At 35.5% G+C, this 25929-nt stretch overlaps 1 protein-coding gene across 1 annotated transcript in view; it reads right to left on the reverse strand.

Annotated features, from left to right (window-relative positions):
* The window catches only part of NUDT14 (nudix hydrolase 14), a 315714-nt gene that overhangs the window by 190630 nt on the left and 99155 nt on the right, over positions 1–25929 (reverse strand). Inside the window, exon 2 of the mRNA XM_044074369.1 lies at positions 18975–19039. Coding sequence (XP_043930304.1) covers positions 18975–19039 — 65 coding nt within the window. The remainder of the gene's footprint in view (positions 1–18974; positions 19040–25929) is intronic.

Genomic DNA, 25929 nt, shown 5'->3' on the forward strand with positions numbered 1-25929 from the left:
GGATGTGAGTTAATACGTTTTCTTATCAAGGAAAATGAACATAAACTGGCTAAGTTAGACTCTGAGATAAAGGTATTGAATCAAAATCTTGAAAAAGACTTATTATTTAACATCTACAAAAGTGATTATGTTAGCATTTTTAAGAAATTAGATATAATTACTATGGAGAACAAGGAAAGGAAACAGAAACAATTTCTTAGAGACAACTGTGATTATGAAACAAAAACTGTACACCCCATTCAAAAATGCATGAGTACCAGTAGGACTGACCAATAGAACTGCCTCCCCAATTGAGGGGAAATTTAGTTTCTGGCAACAATTGGAATGATATAAATGATATCCAGGGGGACAATATTTCTGGTGTTAACATGTTTTTAGATTTAGGGAGACCATGCAGGTCAGAGAGACTGATGGGTCAAGCCCCCCAGGATGGAGCCCCAAACGGGGTTTCAAAAAAAGAAAATGCAGCAAAAAGGATGGAAACAGAACTACAGGAGAAAACAACTAGCTTGTGTAAGGAGGGCATATGATCATTATTTTGGATGTTTTAAGATTTTTAATTTAAGTCATTTAAAGGTAGATAACAGTCATAAGACCTTGTTTAAGAAGGGATTTAATTTTTTTGCCTGAATTCAAGACAGGTACAGTACAAACAATGGTCAAATTCAAGTTGTTTACTCATAAATTGAATTTAAGTATGTTTTCTGATGACAAGGGGAGTGCTGCCTTCAGAAACAACATTTTGAAAAGAAGAAGAATACCTTAATTCCCCTACACACTTTGATCTCCACTCTTGAAAATGTTTGTGGAGACCAAATTAGGAGTATGTGTTGTAATGAAATGGTAAATGTTCTTGAGAACGAAACTTGAAACAGTTTTCAGTTTTGTTTTCCTGTAATATTACTATTTGTGTCAATTCTGGCTGCTATTATTCCTTGAACTTTGGAGTATTTGTCTTGCACACATGTCTAAGACTCCTGTAATGCATATCTACATCTTTGCCATGAATAAAATGTATCATTGATTCAACTCTTGACCAACTTCTTCAACTTTAGGCTGCAGACTTTCCCATGGCTTTTATTTTCTTACATTAGCCACATCTTTTAAATATGGTGTTATCCTACAGTTTCTACCTTAATAGCATTTCTGTCTCTACTGATTTCTGTCCATCATTTTTTTTAATTTTGCTGATCTGATATTCTGGCATTTGTAAAGAAACTCAAAAGGTAATATGCTTCTCATCATTTTGTCAATTATCATGAGCTTCCTAGAAGTATTTCCAGATACCAAAACTGTGAGATGAACATCTTCATAGCTATAGTGGTACTGCTCTTTCTTATGACATTCTTCACTGTTTCAGTAGCTCTTCACATTTGTTCATTTGGTTTATGATATTATGACCTAGAGATTATATGGCTAAACTTCCTCTCACACACACAGTTTCTCAATTCATGGCTTTTGTACTGTGGACAACTGTCAACTATTACAGCATCAGATACCCCCTGTCTTAAGACTATAGACGTCAATGCAATAATCTCATTATCATTTCTTGTGGCTCTTAATCTGATTACTTAAGCATACTTGGAATAATAATCTACATATAAAAATATATGGCTTCTTTGAAATGCCCACTCTGATCTATGGAGGTGTTGGTACACAGAATGCAATAATTTCTTCCTTTGGGTTGTTGTTATGCTATGAATTGCATTTAGCACAACTCTGAAATACTTTTGCTGTTAAGACTGACATTCTTGATTAATAAATTATCACTCTTGTTCTTTCCTTCTTTTTTCCTACTCCCAGATGTAACTTAGGAAACCTTTCAGCCACCTGTAGTCTTAGCTCATCCAAAGCTATTATTTTAGTATCCTTGAACACTTAACCCTGGATGCAACTTATTTCTTCCTTGAAAGAAAAATAAATAGGGCTGCATTTCTTTTCTTTTGCTCAGACCAACTCATCATTCCAGTTTCTTTCAGTAACTGCATTTCTAAGTCAGTGCCAGCACAGCTCCGGAATTCTTTTACTTACTCTTCTGTTATTACTGACAACTGTCATATTACCAATGGATTACCTAGTTCTTCTTCCATTTTTCTTGCTTGTCTGTCAAATATAAACTACTCAGCATATCTGCTATGTGTTCTTTGATGGTCTATATGCCACTTACTAATCATATCTATTTAGGTTAAGTAAGTTCTATAATCTCCGAAACGTGTTGTACAAAGACATTCTGAATATGCTTTTCAAGAATTTGAGGATTGTTATTCAAATCCAGACACTACGGCAAATAATTCATTTTCTTTATAAGCATATCTGTTTTTTGCATTTGCAAATTCTCTTGACCCACAGGATGATGATTAATCTTCTTGCATGACCACATCAATCTGACTTGCATCAACTTGCAACACAAATGGGTTACTCAAAACATAATCTTCTAATGTTGTTGCCTCTGTAACTAGTTTCTTGAGCATTTAAAACCAATTTTTTTTTATTCGGATCTCAACTCCCACCCCAGGCTACTTATTTCTGTAAAGCAGGCAGAGATTTGTCACACATGCTAGGTACATATTCTGCAATATACTATACCATTTTTACAAACTTCTATGATGCTTGCTTATCTCTTAGGTTCAGAGGTATATACTAGACTACCTGCTCTTGTGGGCCATTTTAAGCCTAGCCAATTTCCCTTTTTGTGCTTGAAATAACCTCATCCATTTTGTTACAGATTGGCCTTACTCATCCCCTGGTCAATAATTATATATTACTCCTAATGAGAATAACTGGGATCATACCACAGATAATTTGAGGGGTCCCATGTATGGGACAAAGTATTTAGGAGCTGCCTCTATCCACTAGTAGTACAGAAGAAAGTCCTGGGGTAAATTTTCTGTTTCGTATCCATAGATCTAAGTTGCACTTGAAAATGTACAGGGATTAACTTTGCTTTATGTGGATGGGGAGTCTGCTCCACAGCAGCAGTATCTTCTGTAAGATATACTTGTTCCTCCAAACCATTCGGTTGAAGTTGTATAAGAGATTTAGATCTCTAGGCGAAGTATCTCTGATGTCATTTGACTTGCTGATGTATAATATATCCATCAGTAAAATGTGGGAGGATGCCTTGTCTGTCAAACACAGCTCACCTCTTAGTAGTCTGTAGGATACCGAATACAGTAAGAAGGCTTTTAGTCGGTCCTTGTAGGACATGTCATTTAGGACTTGTATCCTTTTAATAAGGTATCTCTTTGGGTGCTCCAGTTGTTGTATGTCTCTGGATAGATACATGTCCAAGGACGCATTATATTCCATGACTGGCCAAATGAGGGCTGAGTAAAGGGGAACAATGACATCCCTGAATCTAGACAAAATACCTTTGTTTATAAGCTGTGTAACACAGATGGACTTTCTTACAACAGACACATGTTGGTCAAAGGTTAGGTCACCATCCACATACATTCCCAAAACACAAACAAGTTGATCAACCTTTAGGGGGTATTGTCAATGTGGTAGTTCCCCTGGGATAGATCACTTCCCAAAGCATACAATAATACATTTTTTGACATTTAGTTTCAGTCCAGTATTTGGCACCACTTATTTATTTGAAATACAAACCTTCCTGCAGGATGCCCAAGTCATTTGTGGATTCAATGACTGCTCCTACCTTGCAGTCACCTGCAAACTTAGTCAGCCAGTGCCCTTTGGCTTTGTCTTTAACTTTAGAAAAATAGGCAGGAGAGGTCCAAGCACAGAACCCTGGGGGACTCCACTGGTGACTGGTCTCTCTGTGGAGGTACCTTCACCTTTTTTGATTATCTGTGTCCTATCTGTGAGCTAGTTGGCAATCCATTGGGTAACATGGGGGTTAATTCACAGTTTATTTAGCTTTTCTACTGTGCCTGAGTGGGGAATTATGTCAAAAGCTTTGTTCAGGTTCAAGGTATGTACCATTTTGCCTTCAGCCATTGCTTTGGTGACCTTTTCAAAAAAAATCCACCAGGTTAAGTAAGCATAACCTGCTCTTGATGAATCAAAACTGAGATGAGTCCGGTGTTTGGAAGTTCCATAACTCTATGAAAGTCTTTTCAAGGCTTTGCATATGAGGTTGGTCAGAGCTATGGGTCTGAATCTCAGGCAATGAGTTAATCTCTTAGATTTCAAATCTGCATAACTACTTAGAAATATTCAGTATCTGGCTTCAGTTCTTCTGATGTTGCAATGTGATCTATGCATTTCATACTTGTCTTACTTTATTTTTAGATTAATTTTTATTTAACACTGTATTATCTTGTCATTATTCAGCAGCTGTACCAGTCTCTAATTGTGTATTTCTGTAACTGAACCACCCCCACTGAATAACCATATCATCAGTCAAACTCACAATACCTTATAAATTTGCAATTGCTACACTACATCTATTTGAAATATGTCTAATGCTGATGAAAAACAAATAGAAGACTAAGAAGAATCTTATTTTCCTAATGTCATATCAAATATACACAGACTGAAAGCTCTTCATCTAACTTTATTTGTCAGACTCTCTAATCTGCACAGAGTACTGAACAGAGTTTTGTACTTGGTGCTGCTGAGTCCATATCTTCAACTGTTAGAAAGTGTAGTACCACTTTTAATCATTTTATTTAGATACAGTAAATTAACATAAATGTAAATCATGTTTTGATTTACAAATGACACTCCATTTGCCCCTTATTTTGTCTCTTACTGCTTTTTATTGACATGTAAGCTTCCTTTTTGCTTCAATTTCTGTTCTTTTCTACTCTTGAGAGTTGCCTGCACTATCCACAAAGAATAAATCAATGACTGACACTTAATGTAATGTTTGAAATTGTTTATTTATTTATTTATTTATTTTTTGTTGGAACTGTTCTGACACTTCAACATTGTAAGCTTTCGCTTACATAGTGTCGATCAATCACTGTTCACTTTTTAAAGCGTTCAGTGATCTAATATAGACCCAATAAAACAGCACAGTAATGAAGGATATCACTGGTTTTAATTTATTTCAATTTATTATTCCTAGCTTCCTGCAAGTAAATGACATGTAACAATATACTTCTCTTACTGCTAATATTTGAAAGGGGATCATATAATTCCTAGATTTTCTGTATCATTTTCTTTCTTTCTTTTTTGGAAGTCATTTTAATGTTTAAACATTTAAACAAGCAATATAGAACAGGACAGGAAAGGGATGGATACAAAAACTGTAAGAAGGAATAAAAGGGTGCCCCAGAAAGGCTGACTGTCCACACAGCCACCAAATAACTGAAATGGGACATAATATGACCACATTTAAGACTTGTCAATATTATGATGCAATAAGAATTCCATTAAGAGCATTGACTAGTTAAATCAGTTGAAACACTATACCTCTTGTTGACCCCAACTTTATTAAAGTATTTCGAAACTGAGTCCAAAGCCCAAATAGCTCTAACCAATAGTACAGTAAACTCTCAGTTAACCGGCACCCATGGGGATTGGTAGATGCCGGATAAGTGTAGTTTCACATTGCCTAAGAGTTACTATTTAAAACAGACCTGACAAATACTGCACCCTATACCATACCATACCATAAATACTGTATTGATTTGATTTTAATACTGAAATACAGTAATTAAAAGCCTGGCTATAATAATAATATTTTAAACTTATATTTCCACTAGAAAACGTGGCATGTGGAATGGTTTTCAGTGGCACGCTGAGTGGATTGGAATTGAAAGAACTGAATACAAACAGAGATTGAATGCATGTATGAAAGCAGAAGCGACTGTGTATGAGAGATCAGAGAGATGTATGAAAGCTGAAGAGAGTGTGTGTGAGAGATTGGAGAGAGAATGTGCAATTTGATGCAAACTGAGTATGGAGTGAGTGTTGACATTTTAGTGATTTGACTTGTTTGGTTTTCAGGTTGGGGAGAAAGGGAATTTATTTGTATCTCCCTTTTTAAAACTCTAAAACTCTAAAAATATAAGGTATGTTTCAGTGGGGAAAAACAGAAAGTGCAACACATGAAAAACTGAATTATTCATACTGTACTGTATTACTTCAATTTTTCTGGTTGCTTGAGTTTTGGTTAAATGGGAGTTTACTGTATACATTCAAATGTCATCATATACCAAATCCATCAGTTAGTAATAATTGCAGTTCTGCAGAAGGTTCACTGAAGCATCCCAGTGATCAGCCATCCACCCTCCCTAGTGCAGAATAAAACTTCATTATGAATGTCCTGTTAAATTAAAAAAATATGAACTAAATCAGGATGAAAACACAATAATTATCAGAAACTATATATGTGGCCAGTAAAATGCAAACATGGAAGAGTTATAACCCCATGTAGAAAAAAGTATACTTAATTACCACAAATTACCTCTCCTTGCTGTACAAAGTGGGCATTGTTTTGTTTTCCTCAAAGGAGAGGGTCCCTTACAACCCTCCCTCAAAACAGCTATGACACAGCTAGTAACCTGGCTGCTTCCTGAGAGGTTTCCATCTCAAGTGCTTATGTGCCAGTAATAAGCAACTAGAAGCTCATTTTTTCTTAAAGATGCTATACAGTGCTCTGTTTTAACTAGGTTTGGGACTTCAACTCAATACTGTAAACAGTAATAGAATAAAAACATTTCCACAAACATATTTTACATTTGCATGCTATTGCTTGGAGAGACTGAAGCATAGTTATCTTTCGAAATGAAACGGAGTATCATGAAGTAAGTAAATGTCCCAAAGCATGAAGTTAGTAAATGCCCCAAAACATGAAGTTAGTCTTCCTTCTCCTGTCATCTACAAATTAAGAATTCAGGGAGCTATCAGTGAATACATGAACTAGCTTAATAGGGGCATACAATTTTTAACAAATTACAAGTAACAAAAGCTCTAATAATAAAGTGATTCTATATTTGAAAATGTCTCCTAAATTTCTCCAGTAGATTATTTTTAACTGAATCCCTAAGGTCTTCTTCCATAGGAGACATAAGACTTTTCATTTTATAATCTAAATTTTTATATATGAGCTAGACCAACTAAAGCAGTAACCTTTTAAAACTGATTTACCACCAGCTGCCTCAGATACATAATTAAATAAACACTGATATCCAGCTATATCCACCCTTTAGTAAATTAAATGTGCTGTAGTTGTAAATATTTATATATAAAAAACAGTACCAATTAGACTACAGTATTCTTATTTAAGAAAAAAAAAAGAAAAACTAAGACCAGAGTTTCACATGAATTAGTAGCCTGTTCCAAAGATGTGGCAGTCGCTGGGAGATAATATGTCCCTACAGCTGCATGGAGAGGTTTCCTTACAACGGCAGACATATGATGGTCAAAGCTAAGTTCACGGTCAACCTGTGATTCCAGGTCCCTTACCACTTTATGGGTACTTAGGGTATTGTTGATTTGATAGTGTGAAGAGATATTGTTTGTGCCGAAGGGAATGATGATGCATTTTTTTGCATTCAGTTTGAGATTGTGACTAATACATCAGTTGTTGGTCTGTGTGAGACCCTCCTGGTGTATACTGACATAATTTGGGGGTTCAATGATTGCACCTACTTTGCAGTTGTCTGCAAACTTGGTCAGTCACAACCCTTTAATTTTAACCTGAACAAACATGGGAAAGGCTGGCACAGATTTACTAGCTTTGTGCCCTCTGCCCAGGCTATAAAATAATTAAGCTACTACCAGTCAGCTTCTCTAAGGCTCTTACAAAGGGTACCCAATTATACTGTGGAAAATTAATATTAATACTAATAGTGGAGTGTGGTCAAAGTAGCAAGGCTTTCTAGAGTGGACACTACGTCACCAAAATAAGCATAACTACTCTCAAGATATTACAAGCATTCTCTAAAGGACCAGCCACAATAAAAAGGTATTAACATATTTAATAATAAATAATAAAACAGAAAACAAGAGAATACTGAATACAATAAACAACAGAGTTTCAAGCACAGATATTTCAAAAATAATACATTTGAATAGTTTCTCACAGTTACAGAAAACAATACTAAACTATTCTCACTAGATGTGCCTGTCTAAAGAATTACTGTTCCATAACTACTTAGTAAAGCAAGACAAGCTGATGTGTGCTGAGTGTCTTACTACAGCAAAAGCCAGATGATGCCTGTCTCAGTATCTCTAATGAATGACTGAATCAATCTCACTGTGTGGATGTGAGATACCTATATGTCTCCTGTCAGAGATATTTCCTGTCAGACATCTTTTCTGTTATATTCTATTCTGCTGTGAGGGTTCCAAAGAAACTAGATGCTGGTTAGAGGATGACATCACCTTTGGTCACCTGACACAATACACACACAGACCTTTGCTAAGATCAGTGGCAGCCTCAGAAAGCTATAACACAATTTCAAACTTTCCATCCTTCTAGGGTTCTCTGATAAAGCATTCACATTTGATCAGTTACAGCAATGCAGCCTAATGCAACCTAATATACATTTGTATAGTTTTAACACAGGTAACTTTACAAACATTAACACCAGCATTTGTACAAATTAGAGAGATAATCAAATGACATAAACTTTTGTTTTTACAAAATTCCATCTGGCTGTGCTGGCATATGTACACATATACTACCCTACTCTCTCTGGCACAGATGGCACTACATCATAACATCACATCTCTCCCCCCACCTTAGAAACTCAAGCTAGTTTTTCAAGTGACCCTGGAAAAACACTGCGTGTAGGAAATGGGACTGTCTGGGAATACATCAATCCACACCCTGTCTTGAGATCTCATCTGAATTGGCATCCTCCCTAGGTTGTAGTTTACAGTTTATGGTTGAGATATACAACTGGGTGTCCTTCTCCCTCTGAGGAAATCTGGCTAAGTACAGCTCCCACCCCATGGTTTGAAGCATCCACCTGTGCAACAAATTCTTTGCTGTAATCTGGACTAGTCCTTTCAAAGCCTCTTTAAGCTTTTTGAATGCCTGCTCATAGACTGGGGTCCACGCTACCTTATCTCCCTCTGACTTCTCCTGCCACCCACTGCAAATACTCAGCACAAGGGCATCCCCTAGCATGGTAAGGCTTCATCATGTTAACATGGCACAGTTTGTGCCCCTTCCTCCCGCCTAGCAGGTTTACCATGTAGTTAACACAACTGACCTTCTTTACCACTTTGAAGGGTCTCTTCCAAGCTGCATGCAGCTTATTGCATCTGACAGGAATAAGCACTGTAACCTGCTTTCCCATAGCATAATCTGAAGCATGAGCACTCCTGTCATACCAGACCTTTTTCTGCTGTTGGGCTACTGCCAAGTTCTCCTGGGCCAAGCCCATGAACTCCCTAAGCCTTGTCCTGAAGTTTAAGACATATGCCACAAAAGATTTCTTGTGGGATTCATACTCACCCTCCCACTCATCATGGATCATATCTAAAGGCCCCTTCACCCTATGCCAATACAGCAACTCAAAGGCTGAAAACCCTGTGCATTCCTGGACTACCTCTCTGTATGGAAACAGCAGATCAGGCAAATATTTGTCCCACTCCCTCTTAAAATGGTCTGCAAATGCCCACAGCATGATCTTCAGTGTAGAGGTTAAACTATCCACATAGTAGGGGGTGTTTTTTAGATGCTTCACCGCACGGTGCTTCCACAGACAAGCCAGCACATCTGAGATGAAATTGGCACCTCTGTCCATAAGTATTTCTCTTGGGAAACGTACTCTGCTAAAAAAATCTCTAACAAACCATTTGCCACCTTCTCTGCCTTGGTAGAGGACAGAGGCACTGCCTCAGGGTATTTAGTAGCATAATTTACTACCATAAGGACAGGATATATTTCTTCCCTGTGGAACTTGGGGTACTCTGAGGCCCTGCAATAGCCATAGCTACTCTCTGAAATGGCTCCTCAATCACAGGCAAAGGCATCAAATGAGCCTTGACCTTGTCTCCTGCCTTGTCTACCTTTTGGCACTGCTCACAGGTCCTGCACTACCCTGTTACATCCTTTTCAATCCCAGGCCAATAAAAGTTCTGCACAATACATCTCTTGGTATGCTTTATGCCATATGACCTGTAAAAGGAAAGTCATGGACTATGGCTAGAAGTACCAGACGGTAGGCTCTGGGCACTTCCAGTTGTATTACCTCACCTTCTAGGCCTCCCTCAGGGGTCCACTCCCTATACAGTAACCATCTGTTCTCTACTTTTTAATTTCTCCAAATCTTTTGGGTTTCTAATACGATGACAGAAATGTATCCCATTCCTAAGTCAAAGTATGATTAAAGTTCATGAAATTAGTATTGTTTCAATCTTTGATGTCAGCCAAAAGTGTTCTTCACAGCACCCACAGTGTGCCCAGGAATAACTCCTTCAGCAATTCATTTGGAGTTACAAGGATTGGTAACATATCCAAAATACAACTGTATAATCTTTTTTATATCTAAATGTGATTGTAGATTCTTTTTTATAAGACCCGTTGCTCTTACTATTATTGGAACTGCCTGGGGATCTTTCTCCAGATTTCTCTCGTTGTTGCCTGCAAATCCTGATATTTTATGACTTTGTGTCTCTCTGTATGTAAGACACTGGAGTCACTGGGTCAAGCAATTTCAATGATAAATGCTATTTTTATCTTCTTTTCATGGACCACTATATCTGTTTTTCTCGCATCTATCTTTTGAACTGTGGTAGTGGGTGATCCCATGTGATGCAGATTTCATCATTTTCTATGATACTTTGTGTCTCTTATTTCCAGCATTTTTCAGCTACTTCAATATTATAATGTTTGCACAATCCCCAGTGCAAAGTCTTGCCACATTATTATGACTTTCAGTATACAGTCCTTCTGCCATTAGTATGTCACACAAAGCAATGAGGTGTGCCACGGTTTCCAATTCGGTTTTACAAAACCTTCATTTGTCTGTTTCCCCCACATGATCAATGCACTTTGTAAACCAGCATGTACGTAGCCCACTATCTTGGGCCACCAATATTAACCTTTCATCTCTTGGTTTGAATTTGCCTCTCCTTAATAATTCCTGCATTCGTTCCTGATCAACATGAGTTTTTTTCAGAAGTTTTCTATACTGGCAACTATATTTATGGATTTTTCACATTTCATGCCTTCTCAACTGGTCCTTCACTTTATATTCTTTTGTTTTTTTGGCACATTCAGCTGCTGCCTGATTTTTATCTACTGGTTTGAATTCCATTCCTGCTTGATGCTGATATGCTTCTACTAGATTAAGCAGAGAAGTCATCTTAGATTTATTCTCCTCATGTTTCAAAACTTTCACTACATTTGGGGCTTGTGAAGTCAAGAGATATGTGTGGAGTCCCACGACTGCAGATCTATACATGTAATCAATTTCAAGGAGGCCCACCCCTCCTTCGGAACAGAGAATATATAATATTAGTATGCACTGATTTTTATAAATCATTTGGTGAGCATGAAGCATCCTTCTTGTTTTCCTATCTAATCTATCCAACACGTTTTGGGGCTAGTCAATCACTCCAAAACTGTTAGTTAGGAAAGGAAGAGCAAATTGGTATATAGCCTGGATTTTGTTCCTAGATGACAATGCTATTTTCAGAATTAATTTATGTCTTCTAAAGTATTCCTTACTAAGTTTTATTCACATTTGTTCAAGTTTTATTGTTGATCCTTCATCAATTCTTAAATATTTATACACTCCCTTTTGCCCAAGTTCTTTTATATCACATTCTTGTCACAAACCGATGTTTTCCTGGTGTTGCAGTTTTCCTGCTTTAAAGATTGCTATTGCATATTTATGAAGACCAAATGACAATCTTATATCATCTGAAAAAGTTTTAACAACTTGCAGTTGTACTTTCAGTTCCTCATCTGATGAGCTATACAGTTTTAAATCATCAACAAAGAGAAGATGAGAAATCTTTACACTTTTTTGTTTTCTAGGAACCAAATTATAGCCATGGCCTAAGCTGTAGGCTGCTTAATGGATTAAGGGCAAGGCAGAACAGCAGCAATGGCAGAGTCACCCTGGAATATCTCCCTTTGAATTTTTATCCCTGGGATAATAATTTGTCCTTTATCATGGCTTAATCGCAAAGTGGTCTGCCACTGTTTCATGGTCACTGTAATGTAGTCGATCAGTGTAGGGTGTATCTTATACATTTTAAGCCCTCTTTTATCCACGAATTTGGGATACTATCAAGTGCTTTTTTGTAGTCAATTCACACCATATTTAGATTCTTCACCTTTTTACAGTTCTCCACTATGACTTTATTTAACAACAAATAATTCTTTGTTCCATATGACTTTCTTTTATTGCCCTTTTGTTCTACTGCCATAATTGAGCTTTCTTCTAAATGACTATAAACTCTATTGGCATCAATTCCTGTGTATGGCTTATATATTATCAGAAGGCAAGTTATTGGTCTATAGTTTTTAGGGTAGCTTGCAGGTTCACTCAAGTATGAGCACTGTTTTTCCTGTTGTTCATGGTGTCTGTTCAGGATGCGCATATACATAGTTCTTACTCATAGCTATATCTTTGTGCAAAGATGTTAATACTTTTAACCAGAAGTAAGATACTGCATCTGGGCCTGGGGTTTTCCAAATGGAGGCTTTTCTTAACTTTGTTTCAATTTCTCTGGCTGTTACTTCATCCCATTTCATATCCTGTACCTTTAAACTTCTTATTCTTTCTTTTACGTCTTCTATCCATTTAGCATCTTTGTTATGTTCCATTGGATCTTCATAAATACTCCGAAATGTATGTATTTCTTCTTTTTTTTGTGGTCTTTCAATTCCTTTTACCTTGTTTCCTAATTCTTGGTGAAACTTTTTTGGGTCATCAGTAAATTGCTTATTTTGTACTTTTCCTTTATACTGATCTGCATATCGTCTATGTTTTTCCACCTGCGCTGACATTTTTAACTTGTTATTTGTGACAGTGCATGATAAATCCTGGTCTGTTCTAATACTGCGCATTGCTTTTATTACGTCTATGTTTCTTAATATTCTTGTTGATCTGTTCCCTCTTCTATATTCTTCTAACAGTGACACCTTTTGTCTTACTTGCTTTATAGTTTTCTCTATTTGATACTTCCATGATAATATTTGATTTTTTTCCCTTCCTTTCCCTCATTATCCTGTGTTCTTTGTGGCAGACTTTTATCAGTTATTAATTTAGCTGCACAGTAATATATCCTGTTTACTTCTGTTATATCACATGGATTTCTATGGACAGTCCTAATTACTGTGTAGAATTTTATCAGTTATTAATTTAGCTGCACAGTAATATATCCTGTTTACTTCTGTTATATCACATGGATTTCTATGGACAGTCCTAATTACTGTGTTCATTTGCTTTATCAAACTTCTTGACTTTTTGGATTTTATTGACCTTCTGCAGTCTATTTCTTTCATTGATCTTAATATGCCAATGTAGTAACAGGAACACATGGTACACATGGCACAATATATAACCTTTTTTGAACAACAATTATATTTCTTTATATATACGTTTTTTATGTATACCTTATATATGAGACTGTTTTTAAATGATTTTATCTTTATTAGATTTGTATACTAAGCTAGGTCTTTGATGTTTGCCTGCTTCTTTAAATAATCATACCAATTAACTTACTTGATTGGTTAATTGTTTAAAACCTGTGTATATATAAGATGTGGAATCTTAGAATGAATGTAAGATCTGATGAAGCTACACAGCGAAAGCGCTTATCTTATTAATTATTGAACTTTAAGTGTTACACTTGTTTTCGCTCAGTCCTGCTATTTTGATTTACCATATTTCTGATGGATCCTAATTTCCATATTGTTAATACAGAATGAATTACTCTCTTTAATGTGTTTGCAGTAATTACATCTACCACATTTATTCATGGAACCAGCCTTATGGTTAAGGTAAACATTTCTAGTCTTAAAAATGTTTTTCAGATTCTTTCCTTTTCTGTAGACTACAGTAAGTTGTAAACCTATCAAGGATCTAATGTTTTTCTCGTGTCTAAGGATGGACCAGTTTTTTACTAAAATATTCCTTAATATAAAACTATCTTGCGTAAAAACAGTAATAAAAGAAGTTTTAAAATCTCTAGTTTCCTCAGTTATGTTGGTGCCATTATTGTTGATAGATGGAACATTATTAGTTACATCACCTGATAGCAGGGGTAGGTAAAAACCTCGCTCCCTCTTATTAACTATCTCAATCATGATATCACTGATGAATTTAAAAGGGTAACCTCTTTTCAAAACCATGTTTTAAATTATCACATTAATTCAAAACTTCATCTATAACAGACACCATATGTGCTGCACGCATGAATTGGCCCTTTACAATGGCCTTCTTTTGTTTCACAGGGTGGGTACTGGAGAAGTGCAACAAAGAATTAGAATACGTACTTTTTCTAAAAATCTTTGATACAAACTTTTCATTATGGTAATCCTTTAACAAAAGAATATCCAAAAAATAAATCATGTCAAGGTCACTGGTGTGTGTAAACTTTAAAAAAATGGTGGTGGTTTCAATATAAACAATAAAATCACTAATAACTTCATTAGGTCCATCCCATAGAATAAACATATTATCCAAAAACCTAGTATAGAACTTCATATATCTGAAATAACAAAAGGGAAATAAATATTTTTCTACCATTGCTTAACCACAATGTTGGTATAAAGACCACCACATGCAGATCCCATGGCCACTCCCTCTTGTTGTAGGTATATTTCTTGATTAAATAATATAAAATTGTTTTTAAGAACCATCTCCATCAATTGTGTGTAAACCAAAACATCAAAATGTGCAATACCGTTTTCATAGAGGAATTCTGTAAACCATTCTAACCCCGTGACATGGGGTATAACAGAATATATAACAGAATATAAGTCCTTGATGTCAATGGTTATAAAAATATATGTGCCTTTAAAAGGTATTTTATCTATAGCTTCTAAAAAACTCCATGAATCTTTACAAACATGCGTTTCATTAAACACATATTCCTTTAACTTGTTATCTAGGTATTTTGCCAAGGGGTGGGTGATGGAGCCCTTAGAGTCTACTATGGGATGCATGGGTGGTTGAATTAAATTCTTGTGCAATTTCGGTAATCCAAACATAACAGATAGTCTGGGATAAGGAACAGCTAAATAATTAAGGACATCTATAGATATAGATCCTTCAATAAAGAGGTCTTGGAGTTCATTTCTTATTTTATTGTATGAGACATCTAATTCATTTAGAGAAGATTTTGTGTAAGCTTTTCCTTCTAAAATAAATAACATCTTCTTGTTGTAATCATCACAGTTCATTAAGACCACACCTCCCCCTTTATCTGGTTTCATAATTCTAGTTGTATGTGAAAAGTTCTTTATCTCATCAATTACCTTATTCTCACTTTACCTTAACCATAAGGCTGGTTCCATGAATACATGTGGTAGATGTAATTACTGCAAACACATTAAAGAGGGTAATTCATTCTGTATTAACAATATGGAAATTAGGATCCATCAAAAATATAACTGTTGTTCAGAGAAGGTTATATATTGTGTCATGTGTACCATTGTTCCTGTTACTACATTGGCAAGACCGATCGTAAGTTACGAAACCGCATATATTAACACTTATATGACATTAAGAATAAAAAAGAGACCAATGCTTTAAGCAAACATACTATAGAAAACACTAATCATAAATTTATTTTTTTTATTATAGACGTATTAGCATGGATATAAGAGGAGGGGCTTGGTCATTATTGTTAGAAAAAAGAGAATTATACTGGCAGTTACGTTTAAATGCAGGGAACTGGCCAGGTCTAAATGAATATATTTCTATTAGCCCCTTACTGAAATTGAAGGCCCTAGAGAGGTAATATAACATCCCTTAGTATTTATTGAACAATATAGTCATTTTAAATAATTTTTATATTTTAAAAAACATATTTATTTTAAATTGTATATTTTCATATTTATACATCTTTTATAAAAGTGTACTTTTCATATTTCATAATATACATCTATTCATTCTGTATTTATAATGGGGGTTTGTGTGCTGTTTAATAGTATATTTATTTGTATACACTCACTTTTTAGACTGTTCACATTCTGCTTGCACTGATTTTTACTTAATTATTTTTTTAACTAATGGTGTCACTTCCTGTTGAGTTACTATAAAAGGAAGTACCATTTGTGATAAGTTAGCTGATGAAGTCTACATTATCTAGACGAAAGCGCTTATCTTTTGTGGAATCAGTTTACTGGATTTAATTAAGTGGACTTTGTTACACCTCCATTGACTTTTTGTTCTGCAAAGTGAGTGAATTTGTAAGTGGGACCAATCCAGCTTCTTCATCTGGATTCTTTGTTTTCATAGTACTTTGGTACCCAGGGGTTAAATAATGAATGTAATTGGAAATATTGATATTTTTTTTCAAATGTAGTTATTATTCTATTTGTATCTTAATTAGTTTTACTATTTATTGTGGATTTTTGTAACTTGTGATTTACTTCTTGAAGGCATTTAGGTGAGGCACTAGAGGTAATTAAATATTTGCTTTTATCTGCTGATCTTGGCTGTCCTTTTTCTATTTGTTTTTTTTTTTTGTGTGTGTTTGTGTTTTTTTATATAAACTAGTCTGTTGTTGTTGTTGTTGTTCAAAAGCTCTCTTCCCAACCCTTGAGGAACCTGTGGCCATTTTTGCTGCATTTGCATGTAGCATCTATGCTCATCTGAATGTCCACACTAAGACAATGCTCCCAATCTGCCATAAATATACCAAATTGAGGAACAAACCCATTTGTTGGATCCATGGTATAAAAGAAAAAAAAAATTACTCTTAGCAAGAAACTGAAAACCTCTCATTCTAAAGCACTACTAAAGAAAATAAACAAAAAAAAAAACGTAGAAATAAAAGGACGGCAATAAATCCTTCCAGAACTACATTAAGAGTCTCAGAAATAATGCCCAACATTGTACTGAGCTGATTCATAGCAATACTACTCAAACCTTGAGGAGATATCTAAAGTATTAGATGACAAATCTAGTTCAGACATCTCCCTCATCTTCCCCTATTGTTCCCCCACATGACACATAGCCTGTAACCTGCACACACAAAAATTACTACAAAGCAGGTCTTAAAACCTCTTTCAGAGGTAAGAAAATCTGAGCTCCATGGGCACTGACACTGTATTGTATACTTTCCTGAATATATGAAACACTGTACTCTGAACCAGTTTGCCCACTTTGGAATCTGTTCAGTCTTTGCCTGACTGGAGTTGTATCATAGGCTTGAAGAAAAGATGTAGTTATCCCTGCCCCTCATAATGGTGACCCCACCACTGACCTAGGAAACTGTAAACCAATAAGCCTTATCAGCTTTCTTTGCAAGACAATGGAACATAGTATTATAGACCTCATATATAAACACAATGGCTGTCTGACATCCCTTGACTCAAACCAGTGTGGGTTTCTGAAGGGTACATCCCACCTACTCAGTCTTGTGAATTACTCTGAAAATTTCAGTAAGTCCTTGGATAAGGGCAAAACAGTACAGCTCTTGATATGGCTAATATCACTGGCATCATCCCACACTTTAGCACTGTGGACAAACTAATTAAACAAAACACCCACCCTTCCCACTAGTAAGCAAACTGACAGAGAACCCATAAAATCAAGATTATGGTTCCCTCTCCACCAAAAGTATAATTACCAGCAGGGTTTCTCAGTGCTCCATGCTAGGTCTGCTCCTATTTGGTATTCATTTCTCTGATATTCTATCTAAACCAAAGGATATTTGGCTGACAAAGTTTGCAGATGACTGCAAAGATGGATCAATCCTTAACTGTCCTGTTGACTCCCAGTCCTATAAGGGAGTATTTAATGTACACATACATGGGACAACAGCTACTGTCTAAAGTTAAAAAAAAAAAAAAACTGTATTGTGTTGTCCTTAGCAAAAGAGGGGCACCCCTCCTCTCTTCATTCACTCTGTCTACTGCCCCCACACCCTTAACCTCCCATGGGCCCAACCTCACCCATTTTCAGTGCTGTCGAGGAGATAAAGGATGTTGGTGTGGCATCATACTGCTGGAGGGGGTTGTGCACTATCCCCTTCTCTCCCCATATCAACCTTGTGAACTCTGCAATTGCTGCCTATGGAAGGTGCATGTGTGCTTCTGTTCATGCACATAGTGCTTGGAGTGCAGCCCTTGCAAAGCTCTTAATGATGCTCTTGTAGTTAGCCTAGCCATTCTCCATTACCCCTAGATGTGTGAGCCTGTGTCAGCTGCTCACTCACATCCTTCATGGCCATCTGGTCCCTCCAGTGCCCATGCAACACTACCACCTTTGTACCTCTCACTCAGGAGACACCCCCCCCCCCGAACTGATACAGTTATTACAGACTCCTTCACTAACATTAAGCTCTCCTTCAAGCACTATGTCTCTGCGGTAGTAAAGAAATCCTTTAATGTGCCCAGCTTATTACCAAAGACATATGACTTATTACTATACCAATTTCCTTGCAGTTTATGGAAAGACATGCATATTCTTATACATGTATGACTATTTTAAGATTAATCAACATCTGTTATGGCACCCTAAACTAGTTTCTGTGTTTTTTTATAAGTTGTAAGATGCTGGACAAAATTGTGCTTACATATAACAAACTACTATTAATTCTTGAAATTCTGGGTAGTTCAAACTGAAAGTAATTAGTGAATACCTTAATACAAGAAAAAGCAAGGCCATACAATTAAAAAAAGAAAAACATTGTTATTTGAATTAGGCATACTTGATTTCTGAAACCCTGTGTCATACATCACTAGAGAGATAAAAATTCAAAGGACAGAACGCTTGTTAATAACTGCATTAAAAAAAAGATGCATTAAAACTTTGCACAGTTCTACTTATAGTTAATTTCTGCATCTTTGTGATAAATTGTGATGCAAATAAAACACATAGCTTAAACAAATTTAAAGATGAGATAATTACCTGGTCGGAACTGCTTGACCAAAATAAAGGACTGGCGAATGGTATGAAAGATCAAGACAGACACACTAACATAAAAACAAAAGGTGGTATGAGAATTTTAAGAAATAAAATGCATAGATTTATTAAATTCATTTATGCAATACAATTATGAAATCTGGATATAATGACATTATTCTCCTATTAAAACTTGTTCCTTGCTTTTCTGTAAAAGTTATAAAATATGGGCTTCTTAATTCACTAAAGAAGAGAAATGAATACCACCATAAGAAGTAAATTAATGTCTGGTTGTGAAATGACTACAAAGTGAAAAACTAAAAGAAAAAAATACATAGATTAATTATCTTGTAGAAATGTTAACAAAAGGAGCAATTATAAATTTTACATATTCTGGTATCATTTTGTTCTGAAATACTGTACTTCTTTACTCTAAATATGGTATACTACGAGAAACATCAAGAAACCTAAATGACAATCATTTGTAACATTCAACAAGAATTCAGCTAATTTGCTCTTAGCATTGAACAGCACACTGATGCTTGGTCCTAGGAAGAAGAATACTCACAAGATGACAGACCAACCTCATATAGCAAGTCAAAGCATCATTAAATGAAAATAAGTGAGACTGAATAACTTTGCATGAAGGCAAACAAAAAAGTACAGCTGTGTAAGAACTTACCACAGCAACAGATGTCCAAATAAATCACTGTTTCAGTACTGCTTACTAACTGGAAGAATAGTGTAAGCCCACAGCCAGTTTACAAAAGCTTGGGCTCCTTTCTCTCGTACTGTGCTTTTGACCTATGACCCATGCACAAGCCTACGTGCTGCTGCTTAAGGAACATGATGGAGTGAAGTTCCTCAGAGTTTTCTAGCCCTAGGAAGAGGTGTCTGAGGCCAAATATTTAGGGAAAAAAGAACTCCGCTACACAAGGATAGAGACGGAAATAGGAAAAAAGGTCTGCCATGGCCAAGTAAAAGAAAAAAAGAGATAAACAAAGAAGGGGGTGGAATGAGAGTGCATGTACTGCAATAATGATCTACTTGGACATCTACTGTTATGGTAAGTTCTTACATAACTGTATTATGTTCTTCACCAGATCACTTTTGCAGTATTCCTTAGTAATGGAAAGATTCCAAAAGGTTTCATACTTACTGGGAAGATGTTTGAGATTTAGAGCTGCAGCCCAGTGTCCCTTGAAGAATGGATCCAGCAATACCAGTTCTAGCTCTAGAAAAAAAACATCTAACTTGAAATGCTTCAAAAAGGTGTGAATGGATGACCTGACAAAGTAGTTGCTTCCAGAATAGCTTTTAAATCAAGACCCTCTCAAAGATGCAAAAGCTCTATTAGAATGAGAATGAGCTTTTATCTGGCCTTGGAGAGACGTTTCATGGAAAGTGCAACAAAATTATATATCAAAAAATACACCTAGAGATGGTTTGTTTTGACACAGGAGAAGCCATCTTTTTTTTTTTTCTTAAAAGAAACAAATAATTGGTCATACATTCTGATTAGCCTGGTTTTGTCCAAATCAAATTGTAGCTGTCTGAGAAAATCAACTAAATGAAGAATGGTTTCACTTCTATTTTGAGGGTTAAGAACAATGTTAGAAGATAAATGGACTGGTTTAAACACCTCATGTATTACCTTAGGCATAAAAGAAGGGTTAATCCTAATGGTAACACTTTCCTTATAAAACATCAGAAAGGAAGGAGAGCACATAAGAGCTTGTAACTCTGATATGCTTTAACAGATGTCAAAGCCACTAACAAGCCTGATTTTTCATGTACAGAACCTTAAAGAAGCAGAAAAGGATGGTTAAAAAAGAAAAGGGTTAACTTTTATAAACTATAATTCAGGTCCCAAGGAGGAGGAGGAATGGACATTCTTTGAGACTTGATGTGAAGGATGCTTTTCAGAAACTGTTTGCTCTCATAACTTGAAGAAAGTGGGAGATCAATCCATCGATAAACAAGAAGAAATTAGTGATAAATGCCCATTGATAGAGGATTATACCAGCCCTGAATTAAGCGTCTCACACAAGCATTTGAGGATAATGGGTAAGCGTCCTGCCCTGTGTTATGGCACCTGATAGAAAAAATCTTTCCATTTGGAAATATTTGATTTCCTCATAGAATGTTTTCTTGTCTTCTTTATTGAGTTAGGGTAAATGTTTTTACAATGAACTTGTTGAAATGTTTGACAGACACAGATTTGAGCTTATGAAAGGCATTATTTGATTAAATGATTCTAAGATTGCTGAACTGTACCCAGCTGTGGAAGAGCTGAACAAAAAGTTCAGTGATGACTTATTATTTGAAATTTATAATGAAAATTACAACATATTAATACTGAAAGTAGATAAGCACTGTGGTTATATTAGTTATCAATATCAATATAAGAATAAAATGGCATATAAACTGCCAGGAGCAATACATTTTTGGAAACAGCATCCCTTAGGTGTAGAGAAGGTTCATTCTGTGAACAATGAGACTAACATGGATTCATGTAATGATTATAATGAAGGGATTAAGGAAAATGAAGTTAGTTATGCCCCCAAACACTTTGACCCTTTAGAGGACCCCAATTTTATGCAGCTAGTAACATTTAGCAAATCAGAAACAACAATGAAGGGGAATGGCAATATTTTCAAATATGAAGAATTACATCAGGGGAGGGGACACAGGCAAAAAACGATAGCTAATTTACATGGGTTGTCTCTATCTGGTATTGAGGATTATGAAAAGGCTGAGTGTATTGTAGTGGAACCAAATGGTATTGTACACAAATTCAAGGGATTTAACATTTATAACTATAGTGGGATTAATATTAACAAGGATTATTTCTCCTTATTTGAAAAAACATTTTTCTTTTATTCCTGTCAAGAAAATTGATACAGCAGATACTATTTTAGAAAAGGATCTTAATTAGAATTTATACTTTAATGAAAAAGGAAAAGTTAATAAGCCTGACATTGCTGTTTTTAGGAGGGACGAGTACCTTCACCCCCCCCCCCCCGCTTTACACCCTGTGATTCAAATGTTTGAAAAAAAATTGCATTTCAGAATTTCAGAAATGTCATGTGGATAAAGTGCAATACAAACAAAAAATATAGTAAAAGAAGAAAGATGCCTTCTGAAGCAGTTAAAAGAGGACAGAACGTTAAGGGTGATGAAGCTTGATAAGGGTGGGGGGGATTGTGATTTATGAAACTATGGATTATATATCAGTTATGTACAGTATATTAAGGAATGAAACAAAGTATGCTGACGTTTCTAGGAATGAGGTAAATATGAGGACAGTCTCTTAACACTATTTTATCTGCTAATGATATTAATTTAATTAAGGAAAGTGCAGACATAGTATTACAGGACAATTACTTGTTTTTGAAGCTGAGCTATTTAAACAAGTTAAAGGGGTGGTGATGCGTACTGTCTGCATATCCACTTTTGCCAATTATGTTGTGTTGGGAAGGAACATTTCTATTTTCTCCCAATGTTTACAGACACCGTTCCTTTATTTAAGATATATGGATGATAACTTTATATCGAGGTTAGGTAATATGAAAAATATGTTGGAATTTCTGGTATGTATTAATAATTCTACCATAGTTGTAAAGTTTACCCACACATCCGCATATAAGATCAATTATTTGAACACATTGGACATAGTTTTTTCATATATATATATATATATATATATATATATATATATATATAAGTAACAAAGTTTTCATCTCCCATGTCATTCGGAAGTTGGCATAATGGTTAAGGTAGCTGCCTTATAAACATAAGGTGCAGGGTTTGATTTTCACATGGGGTAAATGGCTAGGCTTAAAACAGCCCACAAGGGCACCTAGCCTAGCACTAATCTATGAACTTATGAACCTATTTACAGGAAAAGCACTTATTGAAATAGTTTTTTACATTTTAAGAGCTGTCATCCTTTTAAAGAAAACAAAAAGGAATTAGTGAAACAACAATTCATCACACTTACCAGGATGATTTCATAAGATGACTGAATGTAGAAAACATATAGATTGTTTTTTAATAGGGTCTAACCTAGGGATTTAGTTATAGAAGAAAAGTTGATTTTATACCAGTTTTGGGTAAATATTTAGTTAATATGACTAGCAACAACCCATGTTCTAGTACAGATATATATATATATATATATATATATATATATATATATATATATATATACATATATATATTTTTTTTTTACCAGAGTATTAGTTTGACAATATGATTTAGCTAGTAATGATGTAAATATAATAAAGAACAATTGGAATATTTTAAAATCATCTGATTTAGAGAAGTTTGATGATCCCCTTGTGTGATATACAAGACAGCTAAGAATATGAAAAATATTTTGGAGAGGTGTGGATACAGGGCCAAGAATGGTTATAATAAATTAGTGGTGGCACACAAAGATGTGGATATTACCACCAATGTTCTTACATTACACAGAATTCTTGTGGTCATTACTTATTACATTTTTATAACGGAAATTGACAGAAAAAGGGCTTAGTATATTTAGCAATGTTTTCCCTCTGTAAATATTTTTGTGTACGGAAAATGGAAAAGACATTGCCCAAAAGAATATATGAGCATTGTGAAGATATTAAAAATCATAACACAAGAATGTTCTTTATAAGCACTCGATAACTTGTGCTGGTTTTGAAAAATTAGCTTTTGCTATTTTAGAAGTCATTCACAGGGAACCCAGAGGTGGTTTCTGGCAGAAGAGTTTGGATTATAAAGAACTGTTGTGACAATTAAAATTAAATACCTATGAACCACTGGGTCTAAATGATTCTATATCCATTTTTCCAGTTTTGAACATGAGAGCTGAAAATTTTTAATTTGCATATTAAATATATTTTGTTTGATTGATGATGGAATTGACTTGTAACAGGAATGTATTGAAAGAATTTTTAATAAATGCATTTTAAAGTATATTAGTAATATATTTGAGATTTATTTATTTAGGTTGTAAATGTTAATGTCTTGAATGTACTGTATTAAAAGAGGTTAAATGGATGGGATGACATTTAAGTAATTGTTGCTGTTCAGCTTTACACAGTTCTGATGAAGTCTTGTATTTAAAGGATGAAAGTGCTTAAATATTTTTATTTTTGTGAATCATTTTGATACGTGTGCAATAAACGAATATTAACTTTTATATTGAGGGACTTTATGAATTACTGCCTCTGCATGGGTTTTCAGTCGTGTCTGGCTGAGTGCAGGTACTTTTGGATTATTTTTTTTAACTGCATCTTTTGCCATGTTCTTTGGACTTGCAAAAAATATTAGCTTTCTTCCCAACTTATCAGAGGCTATTTTTTTACCTGTGTCAGAATGACTAAGATTAGCTCCCAAAAGATGTTGGGCAGAAGATGAGTATGACAGAGAAATCACTTCAGATTCTGATTTGAGGTTTGAAAAAATGTGTGCTTGGAGAACTTTATAAAATTTATCAGAATTTCTGGGGCAAGTGGCTGACTATCAGGCAAACCGATGGCTGCCATGAAAGCATTCTCTAATGGTGGCAACAAAGGAGGAAAATCCACCTGGAACAACTCATAATATTGTTCCTGGGATTCTCGTATTTATTTTTGCTCCCACTTAAATAGCTCCTTCATTCTGGCAACACTTACAGAAAAGGATAATGCTTCAAATGGGGAATCTGAAGAAAAACGTTCCACACAGTCCCCATTCTGTACAGTGGAAATTTGAGAAACAAAGTCTATGCCTAATTTCTGTCCGTTAGACTGAGAATGAGAATCAAGGAGAGACAAAAATCTTTTCTTTTTTAAATTTAGGAAATACCTGACTGTAAAGACTGAAATGCCTGACATAACCCTTAGCAAATCCCAGAAACCCCTACCTGTCTGTCCTGTGTGATGCAGGTGAAAAAAAATGCTTAAGTTTACATTTGTTTTTCATGGACCCCCCCCCAGAAGAACAGAAGCCTAATGAGTGGTCTTTTCCCTGGGAATCACTCTCTTCAGAGTGGCTTTATTAAACATCTGCTCCCTCCTCCAATTCTGACAAATGTGGCTCTCCCTTGCTCGAAGAGGACAGCTACAGAGAAAATGCCTGGCTCTTGGTCATTAGTGACCTCATGAGGAACACCACCAGAGTGACATAGAGAAAGAGATAAGAGGTCTGAAATAAATGAAATGGCAACAGCAGAGTCATTAATTGGTGGCTGAAGCAAAGAGGGAACCAGCTTTAAGATCAAAACCTCCTGTACAACTTTTTCTTCTTGAGGATCGAGGAGGCAAAAACTGAAGAGCTGGAAGCCTATGTCTCTACCAAAAACAAACTATTTGGCAAGTGGGTAGTGGACACTTTGTAAGCTGATCTTACCTACTGACTAAAAATGTTAGTTTTGAGGTAAAATGTTTTAGTGACAACTATCAAAACTACAAGTACTAGCCTCTAGTACTATATTTTGATAGAAAAGTTATATTTTTCTCTTCAAAAATGGTTAAATGGAAGGCATTTCCCAATGGGGTACTTATCTGTTCAGTTGTGAAGAAGCTCTAGCTGACTGTTAATCACTCAAAGCTCCTCAATGGCAAGAAAGTTCTGAATGTTTGGCCTAACCACTGACTTTATACTTTTCTCCTTGATCTCTTCAGTGGTTATGGTGCATGGAAGGTGCCCTAATGCTTTGGAAGCTGGTCAGCTGTCCTATCTTTGGTAGGATATGACCTACAGAGTTCAGGCTACTGCAAGAGTGATTTAATGATAAACTTGACTGTCATCTATATTTCGATTTAACATACTCCTCTTTATTCAGACCTGACTCTGCAAGCTCCAAAATCTGCCAACCCTTCTATTTTAATGAGAACATTGCAGAAATCAGTTGTAGATGTTTTAAAAGCATGCTGTTAACTAATTTTCTATCAAAAGGCACTTAGAATAGACTTCCAAGATGGCT

Source organism: Protopterus annectens, chromosome 6.part0, assembly GCF_019279795.1.
Source record: "Protopterus annectens isolate FY-2018-M chromosome 6.part0, PAN1.0, whole genome shotgun sequence".
Classification (NCBI taxonomy): Eukaryota; Metazoa; Chordata; order Ceratodontiformes; family Protopteridae; genus Protopterus; species Protopterus annectens.